The sequence below is a fragment of the Camellia sinensis genome, chromosome 12 (assembly GCF_055761805.1).
Source record: "Camellia sinensis isolate YWXY chromosome 12, ASM5576180v1, whole genome shotgun sequence".
Lineage (NCBI taxonomy): Eukaryota > Viridiplantae > Streptophyta > Magnoliopsida > Ericales > Theaceae > Camellia > Camellia sinensis.
This window is the reverse complement of record NC_138972.1, coordinates 121281881-121295079: the sequence shown is the minus strand read 5'-3', so window position 1 is coordinate 121295079 and position 13199 is coordinate 121281881. Positions and strand designations below refer to the sequence as shown.

General features: G+C 35.0%; 1 protein-coding gene across 7 annotated transcripts; it reads right to left on the bottom strand.

Moving 5' to 3' along the window:
• Positions 1 to 1784: 1784 nt before the first annotated feature.
• Positions 1785 to 9300, bottom strand: LOC114312657 (uncharacterized). 7 transcript variants are annotated; one of them, XM_082899729.1, is made up of 9 exons: positions 9036 to 9300; positions 5808 to 5917; positions 3961 to 4029; positions 3607 to 3722; positions 3457 to 3511; positions 3198 to 3318; positions 2930 to 2977; positions 2405 to 2499; positions 1785 to 2299 (listed from the first exon to the last, which is right to left on the bottom strand). In XM_082899729.1, exons 1-9 carry the CDS (start codon positions 9124 to 9126, stop codon positions 2201 to 2203), a joined length of 804 nt encoding a protein of 267 aa, XP_082755855.1. In that variant the 5' UTR covers positions 9127 to 9300; the 3' UTR covers positions 1785 to 2200. The 7 variants fall into 7 exon arrangements, with proteins under 7 accessions (XP_082755855.1, XP_082755860.1, XP_082755856.1 ...); XM_082899734.1 differs by having other exon boundaries at positions 3244 to 3318; positions 9036 to 9278; XM_082899730.1 differs by having other exon boundaries at positions 3198 to 3306; positions 9036 to 9278.
• Positions 9301 to 13199: the final 3899 nt, after the last annotated feature.

Below are 13199 nucleotides of genomic sequence, written 5' to 3'. Positions count from 1 at the left end.
ATTAAGAGCCAAACGACAAAAAATAAATTTCAAGAATCATAATTGAAATTTATAATGATTCTATTAACAATTAAAATGACCGGTTAGAATTGAACTAATTTGACTCAAATTGAAAACATTCAGAACAAAATTAATAAAATTAAAATTTAAAAGCCCAAAATGACACAAATCTTTTAGGTGCCGTTTACGTTTTCAGTTTTCTGTTTATATTTATAAAAATTTTAAAAACTCAAATAAAAACTTGTTCGGTAAAATTTTTGATTTATAAATCAGTGGTCTCAGTTTATAAATTTGGCCAAAAAATTAAAACACAAAAAATGTGTTTCCATTTTGAGTTTTGAGTTTTTTTTTTTTTTATCACCCAAAACTGGCCACCACCCGCCACCATTTTCCACCACCGTCTTTCGACACCATCACCTACCATCCACCCCCCACCACCACCACCTGCCTCTACCACTCACCACCCACCTGCCATCACTAGCCACCACCTGCCACCACCAGCCACCACCCACCTACCACTCACTCGCCGCCACCACCCACCCGCCACCCACCTGCCACCACCACCCACCACCCACTGGCTACCACCTACCACCCGCCCACCCACCACCACTGCCACCCACTACCACTACCACCACCACCACTTGCCACCCGCCATCCGCCACCCACTTGCCACCACCACCTACCACCACCACCGCCACAACCACCCACTTGCTACCACCTGCCACCGTCACCCACCCACCTACCACCCACCCGCCATCCGCCACCTACCTGCCACCACTACCCACCACCACCACCACCCACTCGCTACCACCCGCCACCGTCACCCACCCACCATCCGCCATCCGCCACCTACCTGCCACCACTACCCACCACCACCACCACCCACTCGCTACCACCCACCACCCGCCACCGTCACCCACCCACCCACCCACCACCACCACCACCCCCCACCCGCCATCCGCCACCTACCTGCCACTACCACCCGCCACCACCACCCGCCACCCACTCGCAACCACCCACCACCCGCCACCCGCCACCGTCACCCACCCACCTACCACCACCACCCGCCACCTACCCGCCACCACCACCCACCCGCCACCCACTTGCCGCCACCACCAACCACCCATCACCACTACCACCACCCGCCACCGTCACCCACCCACCACTGCCACCCACCCGCTACCACCCCCACCACCTGTTATCTGCTACCCACCTGCCACTACCACCAACCTCTCGCCGCCACCACCACCGCCACCACCACCACCCACTCGCTACCACCCGCCACCGTCACCCACCCACCCACCCACCACCACCACCCACCTGCCACCACCCACCGCCACCAGCTACCCACCACCCACCGTCACCACTTTCCACCACCGTCTTCCGCCGCCACTTGCCACCACTTGCCATTTCTCTCTTTTATATTTTAAATTTTTTTTAAACATTTTGTCAATTACCAAACGCGTTTGTAGTTTATGTTTTTCTAAAAATAAACAAAAACCAATTTATAAAATTTTTATAAATATAAACTGAAAATGTAAACGTTACCAAACACACCTATTAGTGCATTTTTTCCTTATGAAAAACAGGGAGAAAAAATCACAAAAGAAAAACATAAAAAAGTGCTGGTTTTTAATTGTCATCTTTAGTGATTTTTTTTTTACAAATAATTTATGTTTTAGATACATTTTTAAAAAAAAATTGATTAAACTATGAAAGGAAAAAATAAAGTCCCTAGAAAAAAAAACAAAAACAAAAACAAAAACAAAACAAAACATGATAAATAGAAAACCAACAATAAACAAATGGATTTCTTAAATAGAAAAATCTGAAACAGATTTGCCTAACGATTTAACTTCAATCCTCTGATACCAGTTACATCCAAGCTTTTCCAACATTGAATTGATCAGAGAATCAAAAGCAAAAGCAAAAGAAAAAGACTACTCATCTCATCAAAGTTTCTCATATACAGAAGAAGAAAGACAAAAAGATTACCTTATTAAATGTCCTCGTACTTTCCCAGTACTCACCATTGTTAAAAGATTAAAAAACTGTTGCAGAGAAAGGAGTCGAAAGAGGTGTATGAAAGAATAAACCAATTGGACGGTTGTGTCATGTGGAAGACGGTAAGAGCTCCTATAATAAAGATATATTCAATTTGAGACATCCCTGGCCTGCAATGCTTTGGATTGGCCACGGTTTAAAAGAGCAGGGTATAAGAGGGCATGTCTTCGATCCGTAGGACATCGTCCATTAGAAGTTCCTTCTCAAGCTGAGCCCGAGTCGATTTCAAAACATCCTATGGAAAATAATATTTCATGATTTACTCAATTCTAACTAGTACCCATCAGGAAAAAGAGAAAACAAACAACACATACACACGCGCACACAAAACAGAGGTTACATTGAACTGCATGTATGTGGCATTTTTTTCCAGCCATTGCTTGTCCATAACCACAAAAGCCACACAATAAAGCAAGTCAAATGCCCACTCATTTTCTGAAAATGCATAAAGAAAATTCTAATTAATTTCAAAACACACAAAATTAAATCTGCTGAGTATGTGTGAACTTCTGGGTTGGGCTAGCCTTTCGAAAAACAACTAATTTTTTGGGAAACATCAAACAGTTTTTTTTTATTATTTTTGAAATATGTTCTAGCACATAAATTGAAAATAATACGAAAAGGTTGACTGTTTTCAAACTATTCATCATTTTTTTTTTTTTGAAAAAAACAGGCGCGGAAAAAAAAAAAGACAAAATTAAATGAAAAATTACAAAATGAAAACACAACCAAACAGGCCCAATGTTTTACACCAAAACAAGCCTCAAACTGTCTCTTAACATGTTTGATCAGTAGCAGATAAAGATCTTCCAAAATTAATTTTATGATTTGAAACAGTGGTTAGGATTCAGTTGCAGCCCCTTACCTGACAACATCTGCAAGAAAACGGTTCTGACAAACGTCCTGGGTTTTGCTGCAAGTATTGCAATCACTTGAATTAGCAGAGCACCCAAAAAAACATGCAAAAAGAAAAGGAGATGTTTGGATTCATCTGTCACCTCAAGACACATAGAGGAGACTAAAGGGTTACAAGAATCTTCTTGCATTTTGTGTGTGTATGTGTGTGTGTGTGTGTGTGTGTGTGACTTGATCAAATATTTTACACTCGGAATAAGAAATATTTTTCTCCTTACTGGCATCTAGATCAAGCATTTGCATGATCATGAATGTGATATTTACACCAGCAACAGCAAATGGATACTCCCACGCAGCTCGCTTCCCTCCTTGCTTTTTTAATAGACACTGGAAAGATGTCTGCAGCAAATTAAACGAAAACGAAAACTTAAACAAAGCATAATATGTTTTTCAAAGTATGTTGCATGGTTGCAAAAGATCTCAAATAGGTAGTTTTATCATTAAGAAAAAGTCTGTCCCGCCAAACTCGGATCTTACTGAAAATGTCTTGGCAAAAAACAATAAGTTCTCCAACGAAATGAATCCCGCTCCTCTGTTCAACATATAAAAACTGTTCACATCAAACAATGAAAACAAAAAAGTTGATGATAAAACAGCATAACAAAACATGCAAAACAAAAGGGCAACCTGAAATTGGTTGATGGATCTTCGCCCTGCCAAGCCATTTCTTTCCATTGATCTGATACTAAGCCATGGAGCTCCTGACCAGGGTATGTGGCAGACCATAGAGCTTTCAAACCTTCCTGTGATCGTGTAAATCTTGAAAGTAAGTCAAACAAAGCAAAATTCGAAAAGAACATTGGAAGGTTAAAATTTACAATGTTTGAGCCCTAGCCTTTCTTCTATAACAGTGTCCTATTTTCTGTCTGGATATGGTCAAATAATAAATCTTTGCTTTTGATGATCCATGTTGTTGTCACTCCACGATGAGTCTAGTACTAAATACAAGGTTATAAACTAATTTGGCAGTGGAAAACACACCTGATGTTCTACTCTGGAAGCATCAAAGTTAACCTTCATCCGATGCTTCAACCTTCTGAGTCTCTCTTCCTGCATATATTTTATCAGATATGGCAAACATTAACAGAATTAAGAGGACAAATTTATGCAGAAAGGCCTAAATCCCTAACATCACAAATAAATTCTTTTCGAGAAGGTGTTTTACAAATTTTAACATTAGAATTTTTGAAGAGATGCAAATAGGAATGCCTTGAAATGATTTCTTTCAAAAAATACAAAAACAAAAAAAAACACAAAAACAAAAAAACAAAAAAACAAAGAAAGCAAGAAAGTAAGAGAATCAGATTATTAGACAATGACTGAAACCACTAAATCTGGTATAGTTCTTAATTGAGATAACTGCTTACAGCTACAAGCTTACATGGTTTAAACCCATGATGCACGGACACGGACACGGGACACGACACGGACACGGACACGGGAAAACGCAAATTTTCAAAAAATAGGAGACACGATACGCTAGGGACACGTTCAATATATATAATTTTATTTATTTATTATATGTAAAATTAAAAAATATATATATATATTATTTATTTATTTTAATATCAAATATTATTCACAAATTAAAATTTTCTTATAAATAAAAATAATTTATTTAAACAAATAATAATATCTAAAAAATAGAAAAAAGGAAAAGAAAAAAAAAAAAAAAAAAGGATGTTTGTTCAAATATATATATCCAGTATATAATATATATACTATAGTATATAATGTATACATATTATTAGTATATAAATATATATATGTATATATATTATTAGTATATAATGTATACAGCGATCAATGGTCAAACGAGGGCACCGAAACACCATAGCGAGACAGAGAGAGAGTAGAGAGGGAGACGATGAAGACGACACAAACGACGCAGACGAAATGAAGAAAGAAGAAGAAAAATGAAGAAAAACAGAAGAAAAGAAGAAGATCGAAGAAAAGATTTGAAGAATCGAAGAACATACCTGATCTAGGGCTCCATTTCAACAGGTTCTTCATCCTCTCTTTCTCTCTCTGTCTGCAACAGGTTAGGATTTCTCTCCCTCTCTGTCCATAATGTGTCCATAGCGTGTCCAACAGTGTCCAAACGAATGTCCGGTTGCAAAAATTCAAAAAAAAAAAGGGACACGTTCGGTAGAGTGTCGGACACGTGTTCTCCGCGTGTCCGTGTCCGTGTCCGTGTCCGACACGTGTCCGACACCTAAACATTGCCTTAGGAGACGTGTCCGTGCTACATAGGTTTAAACGCAATGCCACATGCTTTATGTGATTAGACAAGAAAGACACAAAAAGAATCATATAATGACACTAGCGGATGGCACACACAATGCGCATGCAATTCAAATAAATTAATATAAAATAAAATATTTACTAAATGTTGTGTGCTAGTCAAGTACTAATCTTATTTGACAAATTCAAGGTCTAAGGTTCGAGTCTTGTTTATCAAATTTTTTTTTTTAATTAGAAAATAAAAGACACGTGACAGAAGAAGAAATCACCAAACACTTGGACACCAAGTCCAGTGCTCACATATATAATAGTATAGATAAATCAGTAAATCTAAATAATTCTTCTTTTAGATGACCTACTTAGAGCTACAAGCTCTAAGTGGTTAAAACCCACACCACATGCTTATGTGATTAAAAAGAAAAAAATAAAGGTTTCCATATCACATTTTTTATCATATAGTACGAAGATAGTAAGTTCTTCAATACACAAATAAAGAGCCAATTAATGGTAGGAAACCAAAAGGAAAATTTCCATGGGCCTTTCCTCTTTCCTCACTTTAATCCTTAGAGATCATTGATGCTCACCTGTAGGGGTGTCAAATTGATGCAAATTCTTTCATAAGTTCCCCTGCTCTTGAAGCAAACACAAGTGAGGCCTTTCCCCATCCGAGTTGGTGACCCAAAAGTTGCATCATCTGCAACCAACAAGTTGACTTCTGCCTTTAGCCTAGGATTCTAAATCAGCTGACTACCTAATAAGTAATTATCATTACTTGATCAATTTCATGACCTTTTGTGCAACACTCAGGAAAAAATGAATATAGCCCACAGAATGCATCATTATACAATGGGTGAAGCAGATTTTAGTGGAAAAATCATTAATCCATTTTCTGGTCTGGCACATCAAAAGTGGTGAGGACCACTAGCAAAAAATGGTGATGAAGGGCCTGGTACACAAGGTTGTTAAAATCGGGATCCTACATTGGATCGTTGGAGGTATTTATAGGATCGGATCGTAGAATCGGATCGAGGATCGTAAGATCCTACCGAAAAAGACAAATTACATAATAATTTAATTTAAATAAATATTTCTTATAAAGTATACACAAAATGAACCTATATTTTATTAAAAAGAAGTGAAGATATTGTGAAAAATATAATACTCCATGTAAAATGTACATATAATATTATGCAATAGAAAACTCGATGGTAAAAGTTCTGTATTTTATCAAAAAAGAAGGTGAAGAAGAAGAAGAAGAAGAATTCTATAACAAAATACTTTACAATGTACAATAATGCATAAAAAGTGAAAAAAAATATTTAACAAAATTGGATATGAAAATAGATTAAGAACTCAAAAGAGTAGCTTAGTCAAATGATAAGGTTTGTCGTTAGCATCCCTGGTGGAGCGGATTCGAGTCACAAAAATAATTTCTCCAGAAATTGGGATAAAGTTGCAATCATCTTACGCTTCTTAGACTCTGCTAAAGCTAAGTTTGTTTTTCCGACTATTTAATTTTCTTAAATTACCGCAATATTTGAATGTTTGTTTCCTAATTTGTTTTTCTTAGTCTATTTGATTCAATACTACTTAATTTTTATTATTTATTTTGACAACATAAATTGGTATTTAAACAACAAACATAAAATTTACAACAAAATATGTCATATAATACAAAACAAGGCTTGTAAATTGGATCGAATAGGATCGGATTCGGATCGGGATTCCACGATCCTATAAGATCCCACTACCAGGATCGAAAGATCCTACCTATAAGGAGTTTTTTACACGATCCGGATCGATTGTACTCAAATGGATCGTAAGATCGTAGAATCGTAAGATCCGGATCGGGATTCTGATAACCATGCTGGTACACCTTTCATCAAAATGACATCATGGCAGGCAAGATTAATTTGGTGGCGAGACAAATAATCATTGACTTGTCCGTTTGAAGTGTCATACAAGAAAGTAATCCAGTAAAAAAGGGGGGAAAAGAAAAAGTTAAAAGGATACGAAGCTACTTTAGTGCAACTACTTGCTTTGCAGAAAAGTTTAGTTCTTTTAGGAAAAAGTGAAATAACCAATTTCGACTCGATTGAAGTTCTCAAGGATGAATTTATGTTGGGATCTAAGTCACAGAATTGATGCTCTAAGAGTGAAACCTTCATGAATTCTAGCTCTCATTTTTCCAAATCCACAGATTCAATTTTTGTGATCTACAAATTTAATATTTCTCATTTGCCTTCTAATAAATTACAGCTACTAAAAATTGTTTGACAGCTTCCGTTATAAATTTAAGAAATAAATGAAAGACACACTTTCCTTTTATTAACATATTCTTGCCTTCATAATTTAGTAGCCAAAAAAATTGTTTAATTTTTATGTAATCTCTACTTTTTCATGAATTGCAAGTTTTGTTGGTTGTATTTTTTGTTTTGTTATTACGCTCTAGAGCTGCTCCTACTGTCAAAGTTTTTTTAAGATTCGCCGTTTTCACACTCCTGCTGTGTGAGTTAGGTTGGGATGTGTAGTCCAACCACTATTGTCCTCCCACAGGTTAGGAGAATAAAATTTTTCTGTAAATATGTACATGTCATAATAATTGTATTGTATTTACTAATAGTTAGCTTAAATGATCATGATAGAATTGTAACACAGTACCGTACGGTAAAGATAGTAGCTGTAGGAATTGAATTCTCACAATTACAAAAACAAACGCTAAAAAAAGGCTTTCCATTGTAAGGACATCTAAGTCCAGCTTTATTAGGTGGGATTTCAACGCAACCATATCAAATTACCTAAAAATGACTACCTGATATAGAGATACTAACACATTAGTAAATTGTAACCACCAAAAAAACGCTTTGAATTTGGTGGAATCATGAACTCAACTGAAAACACTCCTCATCTTGCTCTCAAAACTGTCCTTTTTTCCAATTTTAATTTAGAGAAAATAACTTCAGTTACATCTGCATTAAATTAAATAGAAACAGTAATAAAGATTTTTGTTAAAGAGATCATGACAAACACCTAGACTAGCTAAATATGAAGGCAATCCAAAATTGCTCAGATAAATTAAAACCTAGAAAAAGCACAAAACGTAACAAATTTATTCTATTTTTTAATAATAAAAAAAATAAAAAAAACTAGCTAAATATGAAGGCAATCCAATATTGCTCAGATAAAGTAAAACCTAGCAAAAGCACAAAACATAACGAATTTATTCTATTTTTTTATAATTTAAAAAAAGAAAAAGAAAAAAAGACTAAATATGAAGCGATCCAAAATTGCTCAGATAAAAGTAAAACCTAGCAAAAGCACAAAAGGTAACGAATTTATTCGATTTTTAATCAATAATAATAATAATAAATTAATTAAAAATAAAAAAATAAAAAACAACACATAAATTCAAGTAAAATTTTGAAACCGTTTGATTGCAGTGAAAAATCAACCTAATCTCCGAAACCTTTGGATTGAAAACAAGCCTCGAAGCAAAAATCACACGTACATATATTTGCGTGTATATATAGAGAGGGTTGAAGCTTCGAAGTGAATTTACGAATGCCGAATCGAATCAATCACAACAGAACATACTGTAACCGGCATCAAAACATAAAATCGATCATCTCAAAAACGAAAAAACATTTTTGACATTCGTGCAGATTTCGAATCAATCAAAACATCAACCTCGCAGATCGCGAGATTTATCAACATTTATACACACTCGTAAACACAAAAGCAACAATACATATACATATAAGCCAGTAAGTATATACATGAATATGAAGATTAAGAGAGAGAAAATTGAGGACCTGAAGAAGAGTAAACGCATCTGGAGAGTGAGGATAGTGGAGAAAGAGTACGGATTGTAACGCAGCATCCCTGAGTCCTGTCTACGCTCATTGCCACCGCACGTTTAGCTTTCGTCTGTAGTCGATTCGACTTTGATTGCTTCGCAATATACACTGTTTACGCACACACAAACAACAAACACAGAAGAGAGAGACAGAGGTTCGTCGTGTTGTTCGCGGCTATTGTTGTTGTAGCCTGTAGGTGAGGTTACAGTGTGTTTGGTTTGAAAGTTTTTTTTTGAAAACTGAGACTCGTTTGGTAGGTCTCTCAAATTATACTTTCATCCATTAATTTAAGTGTGGTGTTTGTTTTGAATTTTTAAATCATAATTCTGCATTTATTTTTTAAAATTCAATTCAAAATATAATCATTACTTTTTAAAATTCATGACCAATCACATAATTCAAAACTCAATTCAAATCAATATTTTAATTTTATTATGATTTTAAATATTTTAATATTTAAATATGTTACGATTTCTTTAATTTTTTCATTTTTTGAATATTTTTAAGGGCGATGCACCAATAAATCTCAAATTTTTATCTTATGACTCATTTGGTCCTATAGTTTATCTTATGATCCAATTAGTCCCAAGCTAATATTAATGATAAAATAACCAGTGTTACACTATGTTTTGCGCTTTATAGTAAGAGTAAATGAGGAAAACCCCAACGTGATATTGACTGAAATGCCCAAAACTCTGTAGATGTTTGTTTTCCCTCCAAACACATCAACAACATCAAACATCATCAAAAAGCATCAACAACATCAAACTTTAAAAAAACATCATCAAACATCACAACATTAATCATCAGCATGTGAACATCAAACATTCCGGTCCAATAAGGTCAACAAAAAATTTGAATTTTGGAAATTAACCGTAGAGGACATATACATCAAACAAAAACATCAACAACATCAAACATTAACAAAACATCATCAAACTTCAAACATCATTGACATTAATCATCAACATATGAACATCAAACATTCCGGTCCAACAACATCAACAAAAAAAATTGAATTTCAGGGCCTAATCGAACATCAAACATTGTTCTTCAAACATTGAACATCTCCACTATCAAACATCAAAACATCAGGGCCTAATTGAACATCAAAACATTGTTCTTCAGACTCCCATTTCCTCTGTGGAATTTCTAGATGGATTGATAACTGAGATCTCGTGGCAAGGTTTGCTTACGGTTCGTGAGAAATTTGCGAACCAAAATTCAAGAGAAACAGATTAAGATTTGAATTAATTAATAATTGAGGATTTAATGTGTAAATTGAATATGACTAGTCCTATTTACCTCTGGATCTGGATGAGTTATATGATCTCTTGCAGTGAAGAATGGCGCTCTGGATCCCATCATGTTGTTCGAGAAGCGAATCGTCTCTTCTGGAAGCTACCGGCGGTATGATTCCGACGGCCGACGCAGCTGATCGGCTCTTTCCGAGATGCTTGCACACCTCTCGAAGAGGCGCTTGTCGGGACACAGACGGCGGAGCAACCGCTGTCTGCGGCAGCTTGGGCCCACTGAAAGACTCCACAGTGCTACTCAAATTGCTTGAAGTCGGCCTCTAACAAACATCTTCTCTCTCTTTCGCCATTGATGAATAGTTGCACAGTGAGAGAGAGAAATCACACCCTCAAAAGGGTATTGATGTAAAAATAAATGAATCAAATCACACCCTAAAAAATCTGGCAATACATTAGGACTAAATGGTATACAAAAAAAATTATAGGACTAAATGGTTTAACTTTTTCCAGGATAGGATTTATGGGTAATTTTTTCTTTCTTTTTTCCTTAGTCATTTTTTTTTTTTGATTCTTTTCCTTTTAAAAATTATTGTTTTTATTCATTCTTTTTCTTTTTTGTTTTTATGTAGAATTTTTCTTTTCCTTTTCCTTTTAGATTTGAATCTCATGATGTAAATATTAAATTTGAATCATTCGTCACTTTTTTCATAATAATTTTTTTAAATTTCTATCTTAAGCAATGTAACATGTACAAAAAAAAAATTCTACATGTATATAAAAATTTTCACATAAAAATGGAACCATACATGTAAGAAACATCCTCAATTAAAAATTTGTATGAATAGTGTGTATAAATTTTTGCTTTAAATATATCGATTTCACAAAAATCAATGGTTAGGTTTTTTTTTTATTTTTTTTAGTGGTTAGGTTGTTTACTCTGCGGTGGTTAGGTTGCCAAAGAGGTTGCCATCAACCAGGTGGATGAATTGCTATCACAAGCACCTTAATGGCTGTGGTGACCCACTGTCCAAATTTATTTACTCTAAATGATTAAAATTAAAAATAATATTATCGATTTAGAATTTTTTTTATATAAATTAAATTTATTGTAAATACGTGTCACACTACATCAGGTTAAATTTATATTATATAGTCACTTTCTAAGTAAAATTTGTAGAAAAATCTTTAAAAAGAATCACACAATTATTGGACATTCATTCTTCATGTATTTTATATGTTAATGATTAGACATACTTCTTGTTCAAATAAAATTCGTTCACAATGTAATTTACCGAACACATCAGAATATTAAAACCAAACATTTTTTAAGAAGATATGATAATATAAATTTGAATCTCAGTTACACACATTATAAATTTAACCAACATTAATGTTTCAAATATTCGTGTTCAGTTGCCGTCTTAGTTGGTACGTAATGTTCCCTCTTACAGCTGCCATTGCGGGGTCGGAGTCCCCTTCCTCAATCACATCGGCAACCCGTGTGTATTCATCGTGGTCGAGCATTTCGAGGGCCACGTATTCGGTGCTGTTTGGGATAGCCAGCGTGACCTCATCAATTTCACTGTGTCAGAATATGAAGTTATGTAATGCCATTGACGCACATACAAAGGTCACTTGATTAGAGAAACTCAACTTCTGAATATTCTGCAATGCCCCCCACCTCAACTTCCACGCACCGAATGTCCGCTCAATACAACTACGCAATGACGAATGTACCTTATTGAACAGTTCGAACTCATTCTGTGGTGTTCGATTCCGATAGGCATTTTGGTGATACCTATACCCCTTGTATGGGGCTAGGTACCTTGTCTTGTTGCTATAGCCGCTATCCACCAAATAGTATTTTCCTGCAACGAACAGAGATGTTATTCACTATTGCCTAGTTGGTGACCATTTGGTTGTCACTTTGCAGTTTATAACTACAAAACTCAAAATTACTGCCAATAAGACATCGTTCGAAAAGAGTTTTTTTGGTTTATAAATGGTTGTCACCTACAATAATTTTAGGAAAAATCGTAATGTCAAATCATAAGTTTATATTGTTTTTAAACTGACATTTTAGATTGTTAGTAACAAATAATTTTTTTTCAAGTCGATTTTTTGTTTCAAATCATTTTTCTTGCAAGTAATTGTTTTTCAATTAATTTTGATTTTCATATACTGATTTTCCACCTACAATTTTGGGTGAAATAAATACAAGTGGCCATTCAGTTTTTTTTTTTGTTTTTTTTTCCAAAAAAATAAATTTGCTATTATTGTATTACTAATTATTTTGTTTTCCAATTTTGTTTTGAAATACTTTTTTTGTCAATACATTGTCTTGTCAAATACAACAATTTTGAATTACATTTCTGTTTTTTGTAAATAGTAGTTTTAAATATTTTGTTTCGACGTAGAAATTTTTCAAATTAATTTATTTCATAAATTTGTTTATTTACAATTTTTTTTTTAAAATGATATTGTGTATGTTCGCAGTATCATGTGGACATGTTCGCATTATCACAATTTTTTTAATTTTAATTTTTTTTTAAAATCAATTATCAACTGTAAAGAGTAATTTAGACAGATTTTTGTGTTCAAGAGCAAGTATGATGTCGTAATTTGTCTTCTATTATTTTAAAATTATACTACTTTGTTAATGTTTAAAATTTTTACCAGGTATGGGGTGCGGGAAGCGATGTTTAGGCTCGGTTGTCACGTAGTGTAACACCCTGCTATCGTGCATGCTCCCGTCCCAACCGGCTGACACAAAGGTGAAGCACAAATCAAAGTCGCATACGGCCAGTATATTCTGTGTTGACACGCCTTTTCGGCCATAGTACGAAGTGGCGTACTCCATGCG